Source organism: Xenopus laevis, chromosome 5L (assembly GCF_017654675.1).
Source record: "Xenopus laevis strain J_2021 chromosome 5L, Xenopus_laevis_v10.1, whole genome shotgun sequence".
Taxonomy (NCBI): Eukaryota; Metazoa; Chordata; class Amphibia; order Anura; family Pipidae; genus Xenopus; species Xenopus laevis.
In genome coordinates, this window is record NC_054379.1 from 145885431 (window position 1) to 145911032 (window position 25602).

At 41.6% G+C, this 25602-nt stretch overlaps 1 protein-coding gene across 2 annotated transcripts; it reads right to left on the bottom strand.

Moving 5' to 3' along the window:
• Positions 1-6513: 6513 nt before the first annotated feature.
• On the bottom strand, positions 6514-17627 carry adi1.L (acireductone dioxygenase 1 L homeolog). 2 transcript variants are annotated; one of them, NM_001096326.1, is made up of 4 exons: positions 17329-17468; positions 11980-12099; positions 8266-8445; positions 6514-7000 (listed from the first exon to the last, which is right to left on the bottom strand). In NM_001096326.1, the coding sequence occupies exons 1-4, from the start codon at positions 17446-17448 to the stop codon at positions 6881-6883; spliced, it is 540 nt and encodes a 179-aa protein (NP_001089795.1). In that variant the 5' UTR covers positions 17449-17468; the 3' UTR covers positions 6514-6880. The 2 variants fall into 2 exon arrangements, with proteins under 2 accessions (NP_001089795.1, XP_041418261.1); XM_041562327.1 differs by having other exon boundaries at positions 6868-7000; positions 8183-8445; positions 17329-17627.
• Positions 17628-25602: the final 7975 nt, after the last annotated feature.

A 25602-nucleotide genomic window follows, 5' to 3' on the forward strand; every position in this document is an offset into this window, starting at 1 on the left:
AGAGGTGTCACTAGCGAGTAAAGTGTAGTAGTGGGAAATCAGGACAAATACCGTCAAACTGGTTCTGATCCAAAAGTGCTCGGAAACCAGCGTAGGCCGAGGACAGGTAAATGGATCAATAGGGGTTTGGTTGTATTGGGATGGAAACCTGCAACAAGGCTAACGTTTCTCCTGTTTGATCAGTTTATTGCTCTTTTTTCTATTATTCCTTCCTAGTTGTTATACAGTAGAACACCCATTTTATGTTTTTCAGGGGACCAGGAAAAAATTAGGGATGCAAGGAATCCAGGATTCGGCCTTTTTCAGCAGGAAAACGAATCCTCCTGCCCGGCTAAACCGAATTTGCATATGCAAATTAGGAGGGAAATCGAGTGACTTTTTGTCACAAAACAAGGAAGAGACTCGCTGCTATTTCGGGAGATTGGTCACCCAGCGACAAATCGCTTCATTTTCGGGCGACTAATCTCCCCAAACTGCCTTCCCTCCGGCTAGACCCTAAATCGCTGGCGGGATGGCACTCGGATCGCTTCGGCTTTCTGAAGTTTCCTCATAAGGCAACTTCGGGCGACTTAGAAAAACGTAGCGTTCCAAGTGCCATCCCACTGGCTATTGTAGCCAGCGGGAAGGCAGTTTGGGAGATTTGTTGCCCGAAGAAGAAGTGATTTGTCACTGGGCGACTAATCTCCCGAAATAGCGACGTGTGTCTCTGCCCTTAGGGGCAGACTAATTGGAATTGACCATTTTCAGGCAGAACCATGGCACAATATTCATCTGATTAATACTTTAAACCTCTTTCTATCACAAATAATAACATTCATAGAGGGGAAAAAAAAACAGTTTTAGATGTAAAATCCGGGAAACCATGACTTGAAATCAGGGAAATGCACCCATTGAAATGCATTAGAAACATTAAAAATGTAAAATGAGGGAAAACTTACAATCGGGGGATTTAAAATTGAGGTTTCACTGTATATCCACTTTCCTCGTTTCTCCTCAAGCTGCAAGTGCAAACCAGTCTCATCCTGTAACATCTGTGCCGTGTCTTGTGTGACTTTCCTACACAACCGGATTTGTGCCGCACACAAGGAGCTTCCGTGGGAAATGGCAGGGGTGTTACAGAACTCCTTTCACAGTTTTCGGCGGCTCCAATTATTGATGCTAAGTGAGACTGAGACATTAGCGCTCTGATCCCACTTATCAGATTATTATGCAATCACGTATTAAACCAATTAACACCAACTTTTAACATTTACTTCATTTTTATATAAATGGGTTTATCATTTTAGCTTGAGCTCACAACAGGAAGCTCGTTGGAGAGGGGTGGGCAAGAGGCCAATAACGTGTCCTTTTCCTCGGCTCTTCTGGGAAGGATTTCTATAGATACTGCTCGTGGGATTTGCTTCTCATTTAGTGAGGTTGGACTCTTATATTGGGGGAATCAGACCTGACTTGGGGTTCCAATTCCAATTCATCCCAGAAGAATGACGTCAGGGCTCTATGCAGTTTCATTAAAGGAGAACTATCTTGAAAAATTCATATAAGCTTCATCACACTGAAATAAGAAACTTTCTAAATACAATCAATTAAATATTTTACATCATTTCTGAAATAATCAAGTTTATGTTCACTATACCTCTCTCAGCATCTGTTTCTCTTCATTCTGTCTTCATGCAGCAGTTGGGTGTCAGATATTCATTGACAGTTAGATCCAATATATCTTATAGGGGGGCTTATTTAACCTAGAAGATGTATTAGAGCTCACTCTATTAAACTCACCAGACATCATGTCTCTCTACATGCAGAGTTTAAAGGGGTGGTTCACCTTTAAGGTAACTTTTAGTATGTAATAGTATGGCAAATTCTAAGCAACTTTTCGATTGGTTTTCATTATTTATTTTTTATAATTATTTGCCTTTTTCTTCTGACTCTTTGCAGCTTTCGCTGACCCCTTCTAAAAAGCAAATGCTCTGCAAGGCTACAAATGTTTTGGTATTGCTACTTTTTATTTCTCCTCTTTCTAGTAAGGGCCTCTCCTATTCATATTCCAGTCTCTTATTCAAATTAATGAATGGTTGCTAGGCTAATTTGGACCCTAGTTACCAGATTGTTATAATATAATAATGCAAACTGGAGAGCTGCTGAATAAAAAGGTGAAATAACTCAAAAACCTTACATTTTAAAAAAGGAAACCCAATTGCAAATTGTCTCAGAATATCCCTCTCTATACCATACTAAAAGTTATCTCAAAGGTGAACAACCCCTTTAATGCAAAAGGCAGTTATATTGTTTGTGCTGGAATCATTTATTTAAGTGAGCTCTAACAAATCTGCCAGGAAAGGAAGCCCCCCCTATAAGATATATTGGATCATTCATCTGACACCCAACTGCTGCATGAAGACAGAATGAAGAGAAACAGATGCTGAGAGAGGAATAGTGAATATAAACTTGATTATTTCAGAAACGATGCAGAATATTTAAGTGATTGTAGTTAGAAAGTTTCTTATTTCAGTATGATGAATTTTAATTTTTGCAATAGTTCCCCTTTAAGTTCTCAGCAAACCTATTTGTATGGACCTCACGTTATTTGTGTGTGTGTCTCAGGAGGCGTTATAAGGCTCAATATTGCCCAAAATTCCATTAGCCGACTATGGCTGCTGACCGTCCACTCCTGATGAAGGTAACCGCTTATTTACTAAACCAATACCCTCCCTGTCTAATGTCTGACTGGGCCTCATTCAGGTATTGACTAAAAATCTTGTGAGCACCACATCAGATCTTAGATGCTGTCCTTTTTCCTTTCACTCAGACGAACAAATCAGACAAAGATGATATATGGGCAGTTTTATTCCTTGTCCTGTATTATCAGCTAGAGGTTTTGGCTGAGATCATGAGAAGGCTTTTATGACTCCATCATAGGCTATGGGGAGGCCAAATAAGGACTGTGATTAGTAGCCCCTATGTGGACTGGCAGACTATATGGAAGTACATATGGGTATTTATACAACCAAAACTTGCCTTCAAGCCTGGAATTCACAAATAAGCTTTGAGGCCACTGGGAGTAACATCCAAGGGGTTGGAGAGGATCATGTTGATCACAAGCTACTGGTTGGGGACCACTGGTGTATAGTGTTTCATATTAAATAAAAGTACCTTGTGTTGTTGTCTTTGCACATGTGATTCCTGTGAGTCACTGGGATATGTAGTGATACCCATCTTTTGGCCAGTTCAGCAGCATTCCAGTTATTAGTCTTTCCCTGATTCCCTGCACTGTTGCTTTAAACATATGGCAGATCCCCAGAGCCTGTATATAACCTCACATTTGCCTCTAGTGCAGCCGGGGAAGTCACATGTGATATATATTTATCCACCTCCCTCCCTGCATCAGTACAAATGCTTGTCTGGGGCCCTTGAGCCTGTCGTTGCTATGCACTGTTGTTGCTATGCACTGTTGTTGCTATGCACTGCAGATCCCAGAATGAACTGGGTCACAATCCCTGTCTCATCTGGGAACATCTCACTCACAGCTTCATTGGCTCGCATACAATCAATCTGTTCTTATTTTATGGTTTCCATTGAAACAAATCCATAAATACAGCATCTATATATATGTCTATACCTCTCTTCTTCACTGCTTCTTCCACATTAATGACTTCTATACGCAAGCATGTTCCCAAGGTTTGGGGCCGGTCATTTTGGACACTCATTTTTTTTATAAAAAAAAAAAAAACCTCTAAAGCCCCACAAATAATGTTATATATTTTTTTTATTATTTGCCATCTTCTTGTGACTCTTTCCAAATGGGGGTCACTGACCCCGTCTAAAAACAAATGCACTGTAAAGGGGCCATGCACAGGGAGATCCGCTCGTTTCGATCATGGGCCCTAGGGATCAGAATGGAGCCAATACGGGCGTGATCCGACATGATATTTAACCCTGCCTGATCGACATCTGGCCAACTTTCAGACAGATATCGATCAGGGAAGGCTACACAGCTATTATTATTGCTACTTTTTATTACTCATTTCTATTCAGTCCTCTCCTACTCATATTCCAGTCTCTCATTCAAATCGATGCATGGTTGCTAAGGTAATTAGGACCCTAGCAACCATATTGGGGAAATTGCAAACTGGAGAGCTGCTGAATAAAAAGCTAAATAACTCAAAAACCACAAATAATAAAAAAGGAAAAACCAATTTCAAATGGTCTCAGAATATCACTCTCTACATTATACTTACAGTTAACTCAAAGGTGAACAACCCCTTTAAATGGCAAATGTATTCTAAAAACTCACACTGCAGCTTAGCACCCCATATCGAGAGGTATGGGGATCCATTATCCAGGAAACTCCGAATTACGGAAAGGCCGTCTTCCATAGACTCAGTTATAGCCAAATCTTTAAAAATTATTTCCTTTTCTCTGTAATAATAAAACAGCAGCTTGTACTTGATCCCAACTAAGATATAATTAATCCTTATTGGAAGCAAAACCAGCCTATTGGGGTTATTTAACGTTTACATGATTTTCTAGTAGACTTAAGGAATAGAGATCCAAATTACGGAAAGATCCATTATCCAGAAACCCCCAGGTCCCGAGCATTCTGGATAACAGGTCCCATACCTGTACAACAGTGGGTTTATTTTTGCACTCTGGTGTATTTCGCTGCCACATCAGATAGAATCTATTTATACACAGGCTCAGCTAAGCCTCATTATCTCTATCACTCCGTATTGAATTGACAATAGGAATTCCATGCCACTGTACAGTAAAGGGTTAATGAACCGATCAGATAAAGACTAATGGATTCCCTTATATCTTGTGGGACAGCAGCTGTGATCCTTGGGGAATATGTAAGATCCCTAGGGATACACACAATCATCTTGTCTGGATACAGACCAATACTGACTCCATCACTAAGGATTGGACAAAGACTGGCAGCTTCCGTCATCTTGAGTTTTAAAGTCACATGACTAAGGGGGTCTATTCCCATGGAGTGGTTTTTTTATGTTCTACAGCACAGGAAGGAAGGAGTTAAAGGAGCCCACTTGTTGCTGTCTGTAGCCACAGCTGGAGTCCTATGTTAGGTCAGGTACGCACAGTAATAATGTGTGGGGCAGCCCAACACCTACTGGACCTGCGGCTTCTGACCTCAGCACTTCATTTGCTGGTCGTGGGCGAATTCAGGTTGAGCTTTTCTGCCTGCTCTCCCTGCCCGCGTTTTTTTCTATTGCTGAACACTCACCACGCCCATCCCTTTTGGTGACATCATCAGCGAGGCGCTGTGGGCCTATAAAAAGAGGGGCGGAGGCGGATGGGCCACGAAAAACCCAAGCAATGTAGTGTGGATTAGCACACCCACCTTCTGGGTCAGCAAAAATATGCCTGGTGCACGTGGGTGGAGGCTCGGCAACCCCCCAAAGCAGTAGTGTAGAAAGAACCTCACGGCACACAGGTCTGCATGAAGTTTTCAGTGATTTATTGAAGCGGAGTGCACTCCGCTTCAATAAATCACTGAAAACTTCATGCAGACCTGTGTGCCGTGAGGTTCTTTCTACACCACGAAAAACCCACCCTGCACATCACTACTCACGGAATAGCCAATATGGTGGTAAATTTACTAAAGGGCGAAGTGACTATGACGATTTGCCTGCGTTACCGTTTTTAAGCACTTTGCCGATTTACTGACGGGCGCAGGCGTAACTTCACTAGCAAAGGAGATAGACGATAGCAGTCATTCACACCAGGCAAATTTTCCTTTTTTCAGAGTGATAACCTGCAACCTTGGGGGGTAACCGGGTTCCCCCATACATATACAGTGGGCTCATGTGTAGGGCATTATAACTAGGGATGCACCGAATCCACTATTTTGGATTCGGCCAAACACACAAATCCTAATTTGCATATGCAAATTAGGGGTGGGATGGGGAAAATGTTTTTACTTCCTTGTTTTGTTACATAAAGTCACGCTATTTCCCTCCGCTCACCTCATTTGCATATGCAAATTAGGATTCCGATTCGGTTCGGCCAGGCAGAAGGATCCGGCCGAATCTGAATCCTGGATTTTTTTGGATTGGATCCTGGATATTTGGATTCGGCCGAACCCCCCGAATCCTTCCTTAAAGATTCGGCCGATTAACGAACCAAATCCTAATTTGCATATGCAAAGTAGGGGTGGGAAGGGGAAAACATTTTTTACTTTCTTGTTTTGTGATAAAAAGTCACACAATTTCCCTCCCCATCCCTAAATTTGCATATGCAAATTAAAATCCTGGATTCGGTGCATCCCTAATAATATTTAAATCTATTGAAATTTGGCATCAGCACGAAGCCCTTTTCACAAGTATAAAAGTGGTGGTTTAATCTGTAATCCGACTTCTTTTTTGTTGTGGTAAATGAATAAGTATTCATAGCGGTTAGTGAATTCATTATAAATAGATTTGGAGTGTAAAATGAATCGGTGTAGAAATTAAATCTATCATTCATATTTTCATCAGATTACCAATTTAGAAATAATCATTTGTTGATCAATTGTTTAATAACTGTGGAACTACGGGGGGAATCCTTTATCTCTATTTATAAAAGAAATAAAAGACTTGTGATGAGGAAAGGACAGATTATTTTTACTATGTAATCATTTCATCATTGCCTTTGCCCCTCTCCTGTAATTCACTGACAGCACTAAATAAACATGGTTCCATCCTACGTCACATGACACTTATGGGGCAGAGAAGCCTCATCCAAAGACAGGAACACAATTCCAGCCAATCGCAGTTCTGCACATGCTGAGCTCTGATTGGATATTACTTGTTGGAATAAGTCTGGTCTCCATTTCTACTGATTGTCTGAATAAAACCAGTCATTCAAAGCTAAAGAGAAATAAAGCTCAAGCCGTCTGTGCCAGAAACTGAACGTATTTTTCACGAGCCTCGCAGTTGTCAGCTGGGCGGTTGAACGGGGTCCACACTGGGTCTCCCACAAACAGTCTCATGGCTTTCACATAATTCTACAAGAGGAGACAAAAGGTGTTACAGTAAGTGCTCCTTGTACCCCACTAACTAATATAACAGAAAGGCTACAGCTAGGGTTGCCACCTGCCAAGGCTGGGGCCGGTATTATAAATTTACCGGCAATTTAGCTGCTGGTAAATTTATAATACCCTTCAAAAAGAGCCCTCGGCCTGCCCTCAATCCCCTGTAACTTATCTTTTCTCCTCAGTCTTCGGTTCTCTGCGATGTGGCCCCACCCCTTGTCATCATGGCCCGCCCCTTTTGACAGCACGACCCGCCCCTTTGTTCCCGCCCCCCACCAGCCGGTAAAAATATAAGAAAGGGTGGCAACCCTAGCTACAGCTTATACAGCAGGTTATAGGAGACATATAGGATAAATTAAGAAATCCTCATTTTCTAGGCAATTATGTATGGGATCCATTATCCGGAAACCCATTATCCAGAAAGCTCAGAATTATGGAAAGGCTGTCTCCCATAGGCTCAATTTTACCCAAATAATCCAATTATTTAAAAGTGATTTCCTTTTTCTCTGTAATAATAAAACAGTAGCTTGTACTTGATCCCAACTAAGATATAATTAATCCTTATTGGAAGCAAAACCAGCCTATTGGGTTTATTTCATGTTTACATGATTTTCTAGTAGACTTAAGGTATGAAATTATGGAAAGATCCATTATCCAGAAAACCCCAGGTCCTGAATATTCTGGATAACAGGTCCCATACCTGTAATATATGGTGTTGCTTTCAAATTGTGCTAAAATATCTTTACAAATGGCTCTTTTATTTGAGCTCCCTATAGATGTTCACTGGTCCCCATTTCAAATGAGGGGTGGGCGTGTCCTATCAGACCCTATTTAGAAGCACAGCAGGAGGGGGGACAGCCAATCACAGCCCTGCAGTCACACAAGCAAATACAGGCTTCAGTTCTCTATCAGGTCTTGCTAGCTGCTGATTGATTCCTGTCCTACAGTGCAGTGTACGGAGTGCTGTCGGCTCCCCTGCACAGCCTGGGAAAGGAGGCAGCGGGAAGTGGAACAGATGGGCGGGACTAGTAGGGTTTTTTACAAAAATTTTCAATAAAGTAACCAGAAACTTTTTCAAGCGCATTCCTTCTCTATCTGAAAGAGTAAAATTGCATTGGCACGTTCCTGTTTTTTACATAAAATGTCTCCTTTAACCTGAATGGGACATGCCGACAGCACAAGTGGTGGTTTCCCAATGGGAGGGGCATATATATATATATATATATATATACACCCACATTCTCATCCAGGGTGAAGCGATGGTAAATCCCGGCAGGCAGAGTGATCATGTCCCCCTTCTGCATGAAAATCCGGATCCACTTGTCCTTCTGGTCTCTCACATCAAAGTAACCGCTGCCTTCCAGGATGTAGCGAATTTCATCGTCCAGGTGCAGATGCTCCTCATAAAAGATTTTCAGCTACAGGGGAGGGATTAGTTGGTTAGAAGGAATTTATTTAACAGGTGTAATGGGTATGCTCTCCAGCTATAAGCCAGGCCGGTACTTTGGTTCTGCACGTGGATAGAGTGGAATGGAGCCCAATGTGCCCGTGCTTTTTACACTTCACAGCAGTCGAGGGTTTGTTCACATGTATATGATATATTAACTGCATGTTTCAAATGGTCACTAGTAAGAGCAGAACATGAATAATATACGCAGTAACATAGTTAGGTTGAAAAAAAAGACTCACATCCATCAAGTTCAACCTTTTATGTCTATATATAATAGGAATGCACCAAATCCACCTTTTTTTGGATTCAGTCGAACCCCCGAATCCTTTGTGAAAGAGTTGGCCGAATGCCAAACCCTAATTTGCATATGCAAATCAGTGAAGGGGGGGTGGAAGAGAGCTGCGTACAAAGTCAGTGGTTTAACATTTTTTTTTACTTCCTTGTTTTGTGATGAAAAGTCAGATGGTTTTAAGGATTCCGATTCGGTTCGGCCAGCCACAAGGATTCGGCCGAATCCGAATCCTGTTGAAAATGGCTGAATCCTGGTCGAATACCGAACCGAATCCTGGATTCGGTGCATCCCTAATATATAACCTGCCTAACTGCCAGTTGATCCAGAGGAAGGGGGAAAAATTCCTTCCTGACTCCAAAATCGGAATAGTCCCTGGATCAACTTGTACTATGAGCTATCTTCCATAACCCTGTATTCCCTCACTTGCTAAAAAGCCAACCCCTTCTTAAAGCTATCTAATGTATCAGCCAAATATTTAGAAGAAATAATTGGCCTTTGTTCTGTTCCCTTATTAAACAAGCTTAAAGGGGTTGTTCAGCTCTTGGTTAACTTTTAGTATGATGTAGAGAGTGATATTCTGAGTCAATTTGCAACTGGGTTTCATTTTTTATTATTTGTGTTTGAGTTATTTAGCAATTTCAGCAATCTGGTTGCTAGGGTCCAAATGACCCTAGCAACTATGCATTGGTTTGAATAAGAGACTGGAATTTGAATAGGAGAGGCCTGAATAGAAAGAGGAGTGATAAAAAGTAGCAATAACAATACATTTGTAGCCCTACAGAGCATTTGTTTTTAGATGGGGTCAGTGACCCCCATTAAAAAGCTGGAGTGAATCAGATGAAGAAAGTAAATAATTAAAATACTATAAAAATAAAAATGTTGTTTATAATTGGCCATTCTAAAACATATTAAAAGTTCACGTAAAGAAGAATTCAACCTGTAATAAAAAATAAAAAAAACCCTCTCCCCTCCAGCCTACCCAGCCCCCTGGGCAAATCCCCCTAATTTTTTATCCACCCCTCTGTGCAGATTCTGGCTTCGGAGTTCACGGCAGCCATCTTCTTTCTTCTGTCTTTTTTGTAAGTTTCGGCGCATGTGCAGTTGGAGTCAATTTCTGGTCCTGAACCACTGCGCATTGTTTTTTTTTTTTTTGTTTTTTAAAACAAGAAATAAAGTACACGATGAAACAATAAAGCAATAAATGTTTTCTCATTACATAATCATCTTCGACTCAAAGTACATTTATATGTTTACATAAACATATACATTATAGAAATAATAATAACGAATAAGGCACAACACAAAACAAAAAAAAAAAAAGGAATATGATCACCCCATTCTTAGTTGTTATAATCCTTCATTCTTTAGAAATTCACGCTATTGTTCCCATAATTTACAATGTTTACCTCTTTGGCAAAAAATTTTTTGGCAAAATTTTTTTTTCGGGACCGTAAATTTACCCCAACTGTGCATGCACCGAAAATGTCGTCAAGACATGAAGATTACCGGAGAAGAAGAAGATGGCTGCCGCGAACTTCGAGGCCAGAATCTGCATGGAGGGGTGAGTAAAAAATGAAGGGCATTTGACGGGGGGGGGGGGGGAGGGAAAGGGTTTATTGTTTTATTACAGGTTGACTTCTCCTTTAAAGGTGAAAATAATAATGGGTCTAAGATTTGCAGTATATATATTATTTTTTTTCAGAACCAGAATTCTTCCCTGGCAAACATTACACACAATCATAGATACGTATGTATACAAGTGATTGAGCCTTGGATGGAGATTTGTCAAACAGTTATTCTGTCCAATTAGCCTGTAGAGCGGCATAAACCCTCTTCATAGACTGGAACATCACAGCTCATTACTGGGAACAGCAGTGCTTCAGCCAGAGAGTAACCAGTAAATAGTGACTTATTAAAGCCATTAACTGCTGAGCCCATTACTTGGCTTGGACGGCCAGTTCCTGTGTGATGTGAGACGCAGGACAAACACTACCTGGAACGGGCAGATTGTTTCATGGGAAACCTGTGTCATTGTTGCCAGTGAAAGTGTTTACTTGCTGTGTCCGTCAGTGTGTGAGCAATGCAGAAACCAGACGTAGCCAAGTTACAGTCGCACATTTCTCTATGTGAGAATCAGACAGAATGCAAAGAGATTTACATATTATATTTATTAAAGGAATTGTTCAGTGTAAAAATAAAAACTGGGTAAATAGATAGTCTGTGCAAAATAAAAAATGTTTCTAATATAGTTAGTTAGCCCAAAATGTAATGTATAAAGGCTGGAGTGACTGGATGTGTAACATAATAGCCAGAACACTACTTCCTGCTTTGCAGCTCTCGATCACTGAGTTAGTCAGTGACTTTAAGGGGGAACACATGGGCCATAACTTTTCAGTGAGTTTGCAATTGATCCTCAGCATTCAAAAGCAACTGATATGACCCATGTGGCCCCCTCAAGTCACTGATTGGTTACTGCTAAGAGAGCTGCAAAGCAGGAAGTAGTGTTCTGGCTATTATGTTAGACATTCAGTCACCTCAGCCTTTATACATTACATTTTTGGCTAACTAACTATTAGAAACATTTTTTATTTTGCACAGCCAATATATTTAGTCAGTTTTTATTTTTTTACACTGAACAATTTCTTTAACAGTTACAGATACATATATTCCTTAGGTGCCAGTGTGAGGACAGGCTTTTGTGACAAACTAGGGCGTAATCCTAGGGCTCCCTAATATGTGATTGGCTACACAGGACATTGTGGGGATTGCCAGTGGGTCACAAGGCATGCAATGTACTAGGGCAGATTTATCAAGGGTTGAAGTGAAAATGTAAATTTTCGAGTTTTTTTTATGGCCAAAACTGTCAAATTCGACTAGGGAATTATTAAAATTCAATTCGAGTTTTGTAAAAATTACAATTCAATTTTTAAGATTTATCATACACTGGCCCTTTAAGAACACTGTCTATTCACCACCTAAAACCTGCTGTTTTAGTCAATGGAAGACGTCCTGGGATCAGTTTGGAGTTGTTTGCAGCCTTTCTGACATTCAAATTTTTTTTAGAACTCAAATCAAATTCAATTTTAATTAAATTTGAATTTTTTTTTTTAATAAATTTAAATTTTTTCAAATTTCGAGTTCATGGAAGTTTTTTTAAAACTCACATGAACTCAAAATTTGACCTTGGATAAATGTGCTTCTAAGTATTACCTTCTCCTCGTAGTTTGGCATTGTATCTTTGTGTATGGTGATTATATCCATCCAGGTGTAATTGTTTTCCTTGCGGATTTTGGCCAGCTCTGGATCAGACTCGTATCTATCGGCATCCAACTGCAGGGCAAGGGGAGAAGCCAAGATAGTGATGGAAGCAGAAGAACAGGGACTGCACATGGGGGATATATATATATATATATATATATATATATATATCTATATCTATCTATCTCTCTATATCTATATCTCTCTATCTATATATCTATCTCTCTATATCTATATATCTATATATTAAAAAAGGGTTGAATATATATATATATATATATATATATATATATATATATATATATATATATATATATATATATATATATATATATATATATATATATATATATAGGTAAAGAAGCTCGCACTCACAGGTCTTATCAAAATCCAAAATGGTGTTTATTCAGTAAAAAGCAACTAACGTTTTGGCTTGCACTCAAGCCTTTCTCAAAGTGAGAAAGGCTTGAGTGCAAGCCGAAACGTTAGTTGCTTTTTACTGAATAAACACCATTTTGGATTTTGATAAGACCTGTGAGTGTGAGCTTCTTTACCTTTCTACCTAACTTTTGGGCTTTTTGCACCCAGGCAGCTATGACCATTTGACGTGTTGTGCCGGCTTTCGGACTATATATACATATCCACACACACAATAATATACCAGCTAATCGCATCTCTCATTCTGGTTGGTCAGCCTAAAAACAGCACAAAAAATTGGTATATGTGAGTGTAAGTCCTGTGCCATTCAGCAATATGCAGACAAATGTTTATGGACATGGGTATGTACACAGGGCCTCAAAAACTTAAAAAGAAAAATGAAGGGCAATTGAAAAGTTGCTTAGCATAAGTCATTCCATAACAAACTAAAAGTTAACATTATGGTGAACCACCTCTTTAACTGATCCATTTTCTCGATGGATCAGTCTCTTAACTTTCATGGAATTCATGTGTCGGAGCTGAATTTAACTACTTCAGATGAGCCTCCTAGTGACCCAATAAATCCCTCATGGATCCAATGTCTGCCATTATTGGGCTGATCATGAGAGGATACGAGGGGAGAGTCTGGATTTTATGGGAGGTGCCACTCACGCTGCCAATCTTATTGCTGCCGTCCCTGGATCTCATTTCCATTGCTGCCATGTTTCCCATCGCTGAGGGTAGGACTCCACGGGTGATTTTGATGCGTCTGCATCCAACAGTCGTGTCACAGACGTGACGCCTGCGTTTTGCTCAGCGCATCGGATTGTGCAGAAATCTCCAGTGGAGTCCTACCCTTACAGTGTGACTGGAAGTGGCACAAGAAATGTATTACTAATAGACAAATTAGGGTCTGGTGCAGGTCCAATTTCTGAAGCTCAGGCCTGCGCCCACAGCTTGACCCATACCCAACCCTCTCCTGAACCTGACCAGCACCCCGGCAACTGAAAACACCCCATGCTGGAGTGATATATGGTTTAGGCATTCAATGAGCTGGAAGTTAGTCAGAAACAGAATGTAATGTGTGTGATATTGTGTCAGAGACCACCCAACTCATTTGTACATGGAGAAGAGTTGTCCCATCACCACACCTGTGTCCTACACCAGATCCAACATGGTCCAACTGAAACCCACCTAACATGGTAATGAACAGTGCCCTGATTTTGACTGCATTCCTCCCACACATCGGATAGTCCGTGGTTACCTGACCCAATATAGAATTCTAACTCAAAACCCACTTGTGAAATCTCAGCAGTTCCATGGAGCTACATCCATAGTCTACGTAGGGTAGGGTTTTTTTTAGTTAAGGGTTGAATTCTCCTTTAAAGGAGTTGTCCACCTTGCAAACACTTTTTCAGTTGAGTTGTTTTCAGATTGTTCACCATAAACAAAGACTTTTTTCAATTGCTTTCCATTCTTTATATTTTACTATTTTCCCAAAATTTAAAATGTAATGTTCCAGTCTCTGGAGTTTCAGTCTGGCAGCTCAATGATCCAGGAGCATCTGAATGGTTACAATTTTGCAACATTCTGCTCAGCAGGGACAAACACAAGAAAATGTATCAACTTAGTTTAGACCAGTTTACGGAGTCAGCTACCCCCCCCGCCCCCTTTCCCAGATCTGCTTTAGAAGGTGAAAAATTTACTTTACACTTCGATTAGAAAATCAGTCACACATAGAAAACAGAAAGTAATTGGTAAAAAGTCTTTATTTTTGGTGATGTATCTGCAACCAACTGAACTGAAAAAAAGTGTTTGAAGGTGAACAACCCCTTTAAAGTAGAAACCATTCGAGGTATTAAAAAAAAAAAAACTTAAATTCAACCCATGATAAATAACCCCCTAAATGTGACTGGCTCCTAGTATAATGTGCATTTGCACACTGTCCCTTTAAAGGACACAATTTCCCGGGAATGTTGTCGCAGTGTACGTGAGCTGGGATGTAAAGTCCTGCCGAGTGCAGTTTTGTTGTCGTCACTAGTGCAGCAGGAGACAAATGGCTCACAACTGCAGTGAAAGGTTTCTTGGTGCAATACAGCAAAGTAACAAGAATTACGCAACTCCCATTAATATTTATCCCACTGTTCAGCTCTTCTGTCTCACCCTCCGGCACAAGCCATTACTTATAGGCAGGGACATATAACAGAGAAACTGATATTTCTACCCCCCCCCCCACCTTATGGAATGTCCCAACTGGCCTTTGCCCTGCATCTAAATTGTATTCGCACAACCTGCGCCAAAATCCCAGGTACCGTGACAGTACAACTAATGAGGCGCCCCAAACATAATCATTTATTAGATTTTGACTTTCACAGGCAATTACTCTCCACCTGAAATCTGAATAGAGAAGGTAGTCATATTAATGTATAATAGATGTATAATGTATGGAAATGCTAATAGAACACGGAAAGCTCCAAATTACGGAAAGGCTGTCTCCCATAGACTCCATTTTATCCAAATAATCCAAATTTTTAAAAATGCTTTCCTTTATCTCTGTATTAATAATAAAACAGTAGCTTGTACTTGATCCCAACTAAGATATAATTAATCCTTATTGGAAGCAAAACCAGCCTATTGGGTTTATTTAATTTTTACATGATTTTTTAGTAGACTTGAGGTATGAAGATCCAAATTACAGAAAGATCTGTTATCCGGAAAACCCCAGGTCCCGAGCATTCTGGATAACAGGTCCGATACCTGCATAAGGAATAGTACAGGACTGTGACACAGGACCGCCATTAGAAATCAAGGGGCCCCAAAAGACAAAATTTTCTGCCCCCCTGCAAATAAAAAAACAACAGTAGCCCCTGTACAAGTTTAAACAACATTGGTGGGCAGGGGTTTAAAAATAAATACCATTTGTGTTCAGTGGAACTTACCTTTCAAGTTTCTTACCTCCAGCTCCTTTTGGCAACTAAAGGGGGTACAGACTAATCCAGGAAGTGCAGAAAGGCTGGGCCCCCCTAAACACTTATAAGGTGATGTAGAGAGTGATATTCTGAGATCATTTGCAATTGTCTTTTATTATTTGTGGTTTCTAAGTTATTTAGCTTTTTATTCAGCACCTCTCTAGATTGCAATTTTAGCAATCTGGTTGCTAGAGTCCAGATTACCCTAGCAACCATGCACTGATTTGAATAAGAGACTGGAATATGAATAGGAGATTACCTAAATAGAAATATGAGGATTAAATAATAAATGTGTAGCCTTACAGAGCATTTGTTTTTAGATGGAGTCACTGACCCCCAAGCTTGGAGTCACAAGAAAACGGCAAATAATTCAAAAACTGTAAAACATAAAAAATGAAGGCCAATTGAAAAGCTGTTCAGAATTAGCCATTTTAGAACATACTAAAAGTTAACTTAAGGGTGAACCACCCCTTTAAAAGCAACCAGCCCAGGCACAATTGAGCCCCAGGTTTGCCAGGTTGGCGGTTTTCCAGCCAATTTGGGCAACTAATTTAAAGCTCAGGCGGGTTTTGAAAGTGCAAACTAGCCAAGGTACGGTTTTGGGCTACTTTTTGGGCCTTTAGCTGGTTTGTACTTTGGAAACCAGCGAAGTCGTTTCTTGCCCAATGTGCCAAACCTGCTTCTCCCAATGCATGTTGGGTAATGTCGTTTTTGTTTTACAATTTGCCTACTGTAATGTAAGACTACAATACCCAGCATGCAATGGGACTGACTTGTGTAGAAGTCGGAAGTTACGAGATTTTGGGCTCTGTACCCCAGTCTACCGTCAGTCTGAAGCATTCTCTGGTGACTTTCTTCAATTTCAGCCAATTCTGGGGCAGAAATCTGCTGGCCACCAAAATGTCTAGAGGTTGAGCTGTTTTACCAATATTTATTGAAATTGTATATTTATTAGGGCCTTATGGGGCCCCTTTACCTCCTGGGCCCCCCTCTGTAATTACGCCCCTGGTCACGGGTGAATCTTTTATTTTCACATATATTCATTTATTATTTATACTTTTCACTGCACATATTGTGCTATTTTGGGCTACTTTTGAAATGCCTCTTGGCTAGTTTTGGGCTGGTTTTGTAGCCGACTTTGGCTGGTTTTGTAAATTACACCTGGCAACCCTTTTGTCCCCCACTGATGGCGGCTCTCCTACATGTGACATGTTTGCTGGAAATAGGAAAGGGGAGCAGGGAGACCTTCACCAACGTCACTGCTCAGGGTGCTGCACACTGGGGGCCAATGGGTGAATGAGGTGGATATAAAGTTCAGCTTATATATATATATATATATATATATATATATATACACACATATATTATATATATATATATATATATATATATATATATATATATATATATATATATATATATATATATAATGTGTGCGTGTCATTATAAAGGCAGATCTTATATAAAATTGAATTGATTTTACATTCCTACAGTTGGAGGAGTTAGAGAAGCAGCAGTGATCATGGGGCTCATGTGACTCCCCTGAGGCGTGGGCCTTGCTCTCCTCCTCAGCCAATAATAAAAGCAGTGTAAAGTTCTACAGACACTGGGACTGAACCAGCAGCAGCTGTAGCACAATGACAAGTACCAGTGTAAAGCAATGCAACTACAATTCCCAGCATTCCCAATTGGCCAGACACACAGCAGCTGGGACAGCACACTGATATATAAACAGGAAAGGGGAGAACGGTTTAGTCATGCCTGTACGGACACTGGATAAGAGCAAACTTTGCCCTGACACGCATGTATAGGGGAGTACAGTACAGAGGAATGCTGGGAGTTAGCTGACAGGAGAGTACTTCCGGGACAGGGCAGGAAGTTGATAAGCAGCGCATGTAATAGGGACTTTACTCACTGATAACGAGTCCACCCCGAGTGCTTTCAGTTGCTCTAAGCTCACGGGCACATCTTGCTGCAGGCGGTGCGGCTTCCTCTGATCCTCCGCGGAATCGTCCATATACCAGGCCTGCACCATGATGTCCCCGTTACTTTCACACAACTTGCTAAAGCCACAAGCCCTGCCTTTCTCGTCGCTTAAAAGACACGCCCCTACACTTTGCCACGCCCAGATTTGCGCGCTTCTCACGCTACACTGGATAGAGGGAATGGGTGCCGCTGTATGGGAGGGGTGTGTGTTTATAGAGAGCCTGTGAACGTAGAAGTTTGCATAAACCTGCGCTCTGAGGGCCCTGCTAGTTTTACACCACTTGCTTAAGCCACAAGCCCCGCCTGCCTTCTCGGCGCTTAGGAGACACGCCCCTACACTTTGCCACGCCCAGATTTGTGCGCGTGCTTCTCACGATACACTGGATTATTACAATGTCTCAAGGCTATCCATAATATATAGCAAACATGCTGACATTTCTGCACCACGTGATTTGTGGACCTGCCAAACTCTATTTAATGGACCTTGTAGGCAACAATCTTATCCTGCCCTTAGTCCAGTACTTCATTGGAATGAGCCACATCCAGGCCCAGCCCTGTACTGAATCAATTAAAGGAACAGTAACAGGACATTTTCTTTTATAAAAAATTAATTTGTCCTTAACCAAGAAAAAAACACCAGCACACATTTAACTTTACATTCACAAAGACTTTATTAAGAAATATATTACCGATACTCTGCTCGAGCTCCTCTTCTGAAATGGCAACGATCCATCTGGCGGCGCTCAATTTCTCCTCCCTGGCTATCTCCTATAGAAGGCCGGGAGGAGAAATCAAGCGCCGCCAGATTGATCGTCGCCTTTTCAGAAGGGGAGCGCAAGCGGAGTATCGGTAAGATATTTCTTAATAAAGTCTTAGCGTATGTAAAGTTAAATGTATGCTGGTGGGGTTTTTTTCCGTTAAGGGCAAACAAATTTTTTATAAAAAAAACTTTCATGTTACTGTTCCTTTAAAGGGATACTGTCATGGGAAAACATGTTTTTTTCAAAATGCAGCATTAATAGTGCTACTCCAGCAGAATTCTGCAGTGAAATCCAGTTCTCAAAAGAGCAAACAGATTTTTTTATATTCAATTTTGAAATCTGACATGGGGCTAGACATATTGTCAGTTTCCCAGCTGCCCCCAGTCATGTGATTTGTGCCTGCACTTTAGGATAGAACTACTTTCTGGCAGGCTGTTATCTCTCCTACTCAGTGTAACTGAAGGAGTCTCAGTGGGACTTGGCTTTTACTATTGAGTGTTGTTCTTAGATCTACCAGGGAGATGTTATCTTGTGTTAGGGAGCTGCTATCTGGTTACCTTCCCATTGTTCTTTCGTTAGGCTGCTGGGGGGGGGGGGTGATATTCCTCCAACTTGCAGTGCAGCAGTAAAGAGTGAGTGAAGTTTTTCTGCACTATGTCTAGCCCTATGTCAGCTTTCAAAATTGAATATAAGAGAATCTGTTTGCTCTTTTGAAAAATGAATTTCAGAGCACTATTAACTGATGCATTTTGAAAAAAAACATGTTTTCCATGACAGTATCCCTTTAACTACAATATCAGTGACATGGAGCCCTCTTGTGGCTGTACTGCATCTATAGAATACAGTTCTTAATCTACAGAAGCCCATTCCTGTTGCTTTGATGTTTATTTTAATACATATAAAAGGTAATTTATTAATGCCCTGGTCTCAAATGCAAGACAGCGTTGTTCCATTTTGCTTTGCCCTGATTTTACACCTTTTTTGGTCTGGGCTCCTGAAAAACAAAGCAGGGGTGCTACAGAAGCCTGAAAGGAAAGTTCGATTCAATACAAGCTGGAGGCGCATCCACTCTACTCCAGTTACAGAATGAGTGCTACAGTTATACAATGCAGCATGTATTACATATACTGTTTCAGTGGCTGTTATTCTTTTGCTCTTTATGTGTGAACTGAAGGAATTAAATATTGATAATATTTTGGTATGATCATCTCCAGTGCTGTTACAGGCTGCCACGGACATTTCAGAGTAGCAACTGTTTGATTCACTGGACCCAAAGTTACATCCCACATCAACTGTGAATCTTTCACTGCTTCCATGAACATGCTGGGTGTCATTTTCTATTTTTGAATTATAAGACTTCTTTTACCTTAGAAGATGGCTCATTCTGCCCCCAAAAATAGTTTTTTTGTTGGTTTACAGGTATGAGATCCATTATCCAGAAACCAGTTATCAAGAAAGCTCTGAATTACAGAAAGGACGTCTCCCATAGACTCCATTTTATCCAAATTTTTAAAAATGATATGTTTCTCTGTAACACAGTAGCTTGTACTTAATCCCAACGAAGATGTAATCCTTATTGGAAGCAAAACCAGAATATTGATAAATGTAATGTTTACATGATTTTCTAGCAGACTTAAAGAAGAAAGAAAGCTACCGAAGCAGTTTATTGCCAATAGATTATCCACAATAGTGCAAGCTATAACACTATTTATTCGGTAGAATGCTTTACCATACCTGAGCTCTTGATGCTCTCTCTGTTTGTTTAGGATAGCAGCTGCCATATTATCTTGGTGTGACATAACTTCCTGTCGGGAGTCTCTCCCTGCTCACTCATAGCTCTGGGCTCAGATTACAGCAGGGAGGGAAAAGGGAGAGGAGCAAACTGAGCATGCTCAAGCCCTAGCGGTTTATGCTGAAAACAGGAAGTCTGATACAGAAGCCCAAGTGTACCCAGTAGAAGGAAAGAAATGCTGTGTTTCTTTTACAGAGGACTCAGAGCAGCATTATTTTGACAGTTTACTGGTGTATTTATATAGACCTTTCTGATAAAGCTTACATAGTTTTAGCCTTTCCTGCTTCTTTAAGGTACGGAGATCAAAATTGAGGAAAGATTCATTATCCGGAAAACCCCAGGTCCCAAGCATTCTGGTAACAGGTCCCATACCTGTACTATTCAATTCCTCAAAATAAATATTATTTACTGTAGATGGTTCTGTACAACAAGCCTTGTTGAACTGATTGTTTGCGTCCACTTCCATAAACTGTAACAAAACCGTGGCCTAATATGAAGAATGATGCAATGTTTGCTTTCTTGTAGCGAGTGATCACTTCTGAATTCTCTGTCATTGATTACATTCATACACTGTATGCCTGTACTTGGTTATGCAACACTTTGCTGCAAAATCAAGACCTGAAAGAATAAGCACCACAAAAAAGGGATTTATACTTACGATAAATTCTTTTCTAGTAGGCCCGAACTGTCAGTGACGTATGGGTTATGTCCAGGTTACAGAAGAATTGGTCTCTTGGCCCCTCCCTCAGGATATATAGGCTGGCTCCACCTCCATTCCCCAATTCTGTTGTAAAGCTCGGTGAGGTGATGAGGAGACAGCAAGATATGAAGGAAGGTCAAGAGACAATAGTAGGAAAATTTAGAGATAGAGAAACCCATACTAAAATCAGCTTGGGTGGGACTTACTGCACTGACAGTTCGGGCCTATTAGAAAAGAATTTATCGTAAGTATAAATCCCTTTTTCTCTAGTCGGCCCTCCTGTCAGTGCAGACGTATGGGACGTTCCAAAGCTGTCCCGTAATAATTTGGGTGGGTACTACAATGTCTGATTTTAACCCACAATTTGAATTAAGTATGCCGCTCTGCAACTGCAGCTTGTAAAACTTTACAGGCAAACACGGCCGGTGTAGAAGCAAAAACATGAAACTGGTAAAATTTAACGAAAGTGTTGGGTGAAGCCCATGTGGTTGCTCTGCAGATTTGCTCTGGAGTAGATACATTTTGGAGAGCCCAAGAGGTGATCTGTGCCCTTGTAGAGTGAGCTACCACTCGGAATGGTTTCTGTTTTTGGCTAAGAATGTAGGCTTGGTTGATAGTCTCTACTAGCCATCTGGCAATAGTTTGTTTGGACACGGCTAAGCCTTTGTGTATCGGTGAGTAGGAAACGAAGAGTGCATCTGATCGTCTAAACTTAGACGTTCTTTTCTTGTAGATCTTAATAGCTCGTACAACATCCAGCTTATTTAGCTGTCTCTCTTTGTCATTAGCAGGATCTGGACAAAAGGATGGAAGGACAATGTCCTGATATGATATGGAAAGCCGACACCACTTTTGGAAGAAAACCAGGAACTGTCCTAAGGACTACTTTGTCTTTATGGATGGCTAGCCACGGTTCGGTATGGGATAATGCTGCTATCTCCAACACTCTTTTGGCTGAAGTGATTGCAATGAAGAAGGCAACCTTAAGGTTTAACCATTTTAGGTCACAGGATTGAAGAGGTTCAAAGGGCTCTTTTTGTACAGCTGACAATTGTTAGGTCCCATGAAGGTGTAAGGCTTCTAAAGGGAGGTCTGACTCAATACCCCTGCAAACATTGCTGCATATCAGGTTGTTTTGCCCATTTAAATTGGAATAGTACCGACAAGGCTGATAACTGCTTTTAATGTTCTTAGTGCCAAACCCTTTCCGAAGCCCTAAAGCTGGCCATAGACGCAAAGATCTGATCGTACGAATCGAGGATTCGTACGATTTTCGGACCGTGTGTGGAGAGTCCCGACATTTTTCGTCCGGCGGAGATCGGTCGTTTGGTCGATCGGACAGGTTAGAAAATTTCTGTCGGCTGCCGATAATATCTCTGCGTGTATTGCCGATCGTACGATTTTCAGTGGGAGACTGTCACTAGCTTTGGTTGGACATAGATATCGTACGATTGCTGTCAGGGGCAGAACATTGATGATCTGTTCTTTAACTAATCTGACTGGTAAGACTTTGATCTGAATGGTTAGTGGCGGGTCGGGAGATGTGAAAGTCCAATCGTACGATGATTCGTACGATCGGATCTTTGCATCTATGGCCAGCTTAAGCAAGGAAGTCTGTAATAAGCTGTGGTGTACTATCTTCCCAGTTCTGTTGTTCATCTGAACACCAGTTTATAAATGTTCTCCAGACTTTGTAGTAGGCCTTGGCGGTGGTCTCCTTACATGTCCGTAGGAGAATATCTATTGTATTTGGGGAGAATCCCCTTTTGGGACCACAACTGGGTCTCAAGTGCCAGGCCGTCAAACGTAGCATTGGCAGGTTGGGGTGTCGTGCTGGACCCTGCATGAGAAGATCTGACCATATGGGAAGTCTACACGGTCTGGAGATGGACATGCTGATCAGATCCGTGTACCAAAGTCTGTTGGCCCAATCTGGACCAATGAGTATAGTGGTCACTGCTTCTTGCTTGATCTTGGCGATGATTCTGGGTAGGATTGGTAGTGGTGGAAAGGCGTACAACTTTTGAAAATTCCAAGGAATGACTAGTGCGTCTGTGAACGCTGCTCCTGGATCTCTGGTTCTGGAGCAGTAGAAGGGAATTTTGAAATTGTGTCTGGATGCCAATATGTCTATATCTGGTCCCCCACCTGCTTGTTATCTGGGAGAATACTTCCTGATGTAGACTCCATTCTCCTTGGTCGATGGTTTGTCTGCTGAGGAAGTCTGCTTCCCAATTTAGTACCCCGGGTATATATACTGCCGAGATGGTTGGCACATGGTTTTCAGCCCATGTTAAGATCTTTCTGGCCTCGAGCAAGGCTAATTTGCTGCGGGTTCCTTGCTGTTTGTTGACGTAAGCCACTACAGTGGCATTGTCTGACTGGGAAAGCTCGGAGGTTGGTCCAGCCCTGAAGGGCCAGCACTATCGCTCGCAGTTTTAGTACATTGATCTGCAAACGAGATTCTTGTGGAGTCCAGCGACGCTGTCCCACTTGACCGGGGCCCAGGTCCTGCCGGAGGCTAGGTGTGAGCGGTTCATCCACCAAGAGAGATTGCTCCTGGTTTGTTGTTATGGGAATGATCTGCTGTAGGTCTTGATGATCCTTGTTCCAGTACTGTAAGAAATTACGTTGTAGTGGACGCAAATGAAACCTGGCGAATGGCACGGCTTCCAGGGCTGCCACCATGAACCCCAGGACCTGTCGACTTTTTGAAGAGGCTTGTAGTGACAATGATCAATTTGTCTATTTTGTCTTCTGTGAGTTGTACTGTTTCGTAACTGGAGTTGAATTGTAGACCCAGGAATATTATGGCCTGGGATGGAATGAGGGAGCTCTTTCGGTGGTTTATGAGCCATCCGTGCTGAGCTAGGACTTGTAGGGTGATCTTTGTATCTTTGTTTGCTTGATTCTGAGATGTAACTTTGAGGAGAAGGTTGTCCAGAAATGGTAAGACATGAATTCCCATTGTTTTCAAGTGGGCTGTCATTGGTACAAGCACTTTGGTGAAGACTTGTGGGGCTGTGCAGAGTCCAAAGGGTAGAGCCACAAATTGAAAGTGTAGGTCTCTGACTACGAACCTGGGGAACTGCTGGGAGTACGGTTGTATGGGAATATGAAGGTACGCATCTTGGAGATTGATCGATGTCATGAAGCACTCGGGCTCCATGAAGGCTATGGCTGATCTGATCGATTCCTTCTTGAACTTTTGGCTCTAAATGAACTGGTTTAATATTTTGAGGTTCAACACTGGTCTGAATGATCCTTCTTTTTTTGTGACTAGGAAAAGATTGGAATAGAACCCTTTGAATCTTTGGTTCTGTGGCACTGGTATGGTGACCCCCGATTGTTGAAGTGATTCAATTGCTTGGTTTAAGGCAAGTTGTCTGTGCGGAGGGACTACCGACAGAACAAATCCTCTTGTTGGTAATTTTGTGGTGTATTCTGTAGCCCTCTTTGATAATTTGAAGTACCCAACTGTCCAGAACATGTGTTTCCCAGCAGGAGAGAAGTTGGACAGGCACTCTCCTACGTTGGGAAATTTCTGGAGACAGTCAGGCTGAGGTGGCCTTTGTGGTGGTAGGCTTTTTGTGTCTACTGTGTTGCTGCCACTGCTGTCTAGTGCCTCTCGCTCCCTGTTCTGTGCTGGTGTTACGAAAGGTAGGGGAACGAAAGGAGCGAAAATTGTGGTTAGAAGTGGTCCATGTAAGTCTATTGGTGGATCTGTTGGGTTTGATCGATGCACCCCCTTTTTCCTGGTGGGAGAAAGGTACTCTTCCCTCCTGTGACCTCAGTGATAATCTGCTTGAGGTCTGGTCCAAACAGGGACTCACCGGTATAGCATAGTCCCAAGAGTTTATTCTTGGAGGCTGTATCCCCTGACCAGTGGGTAGCCAGAGAGCCAGTCTAGCTATCACAGAATTGGCTGAGGATTTTGCTGCTAGCCGGATGACTTCGAATCCCAATTGGCTAAGAAGGAAAGGGCAGTGTTAAGTCTGTTAATGTCCCCTGCTAACTCCTGAGTTGAGACAGGTGGGTTTTGGGCAATTTCCTGTGCCCAATGTTTAGCTGTGCGTGCAAGGCCTGCTGCTGCTGGTCTGAGGATTGCCGCTGTCTGAGTATATGTTCTTTTTAGTGAAGTCTAATTTTCTATCCATGGGATCTTTGAATGCTGCCTCTTCAGTTGGTAAAGTAGTCTTTTTGTAGAGTCTAGAATTGGCCGAATCCACTCTTGGAGGCTTATCCCATACTTTACGCTGTTCCTCTGGAACAGGGTAGGTATTATAAAATCGTTTTGACAAGGTAAATCTTCGGTCTGGTTGTGACCATTCTGTACCAATAGTTTTAGTGATTGAGTTAAACATAGTGAAAAGCATGTGTTTTCTTTTGGTGAACACCCAGTACGTTATCTGCTTTAGCGACTGTCACAGATTCATCTTTTATCTCTAATGTCTCCATCATCTCCCTTAGGAGTTTTCTGGGGATGGAGGTGTGTTGTTCAGTGTCTGAATCAATATGGGAGTCTGAAGTCACTTCATCGGATTCCTGTGCTATTGACATGGTATCTAAGCGGAAGGGAGGGCCTTGCTCACCGTCTGAAATATCAGGTGGAGAGTCAAGCGCCTTGCGCTTAGTGGTCTGTTGTTGGGAAGTGGAAGGCTGGTGGGCAGTTTTAACCCATTCTAAAAATTCCCCTATCTGCGGGGGGATCTGTGGTACTGCATTGCCTGTTGTGGGTGTATGAGGTAAAGACTCCTCATTACTTTGGAATTCCATTATGGGTGAATTGGTTTCAATTGTGAGCGGTCGCGGAGACAAGATTGGTGGCTCAGTAGGCTTGCAGACAGTACAGTATGTGGATTCTAACTTTCTAAGTGTGTGCCTATTTTATCACTTTCTCAGGCTCCTTTGTGGACTTCTTAACAGATTTTACAGCTTGAATGCCTTCCC

What these genes read in the sequence shown, in the direction of transcription:
- adi1.L (NM_001096326.1), bottom strand. Translation starts at nt 17,448, where the DNA reads ATGGTGCAGGCCTGGTATATGGACGATTCCGCGGAGGATCAGAGGAAG. An exon ending in TCGGGGTGGACTCGTTATCA is followed by an intron (nt 12,100 to 17,328) that starts GTGAGTAAAGTC and finishes CTTGCCCTGCAG; the next exon opens with TTGGATGCCGATAGATACGA. An exon ending in GCTTCACCCTGGATGAGAAT is followed by an intron (nt 7,001 to 8,265) that starts GTGGGTGTATAT and finishes CTCCTCTTGTAG; the next exon opens with AATTATGTGAAAGCCATGAG.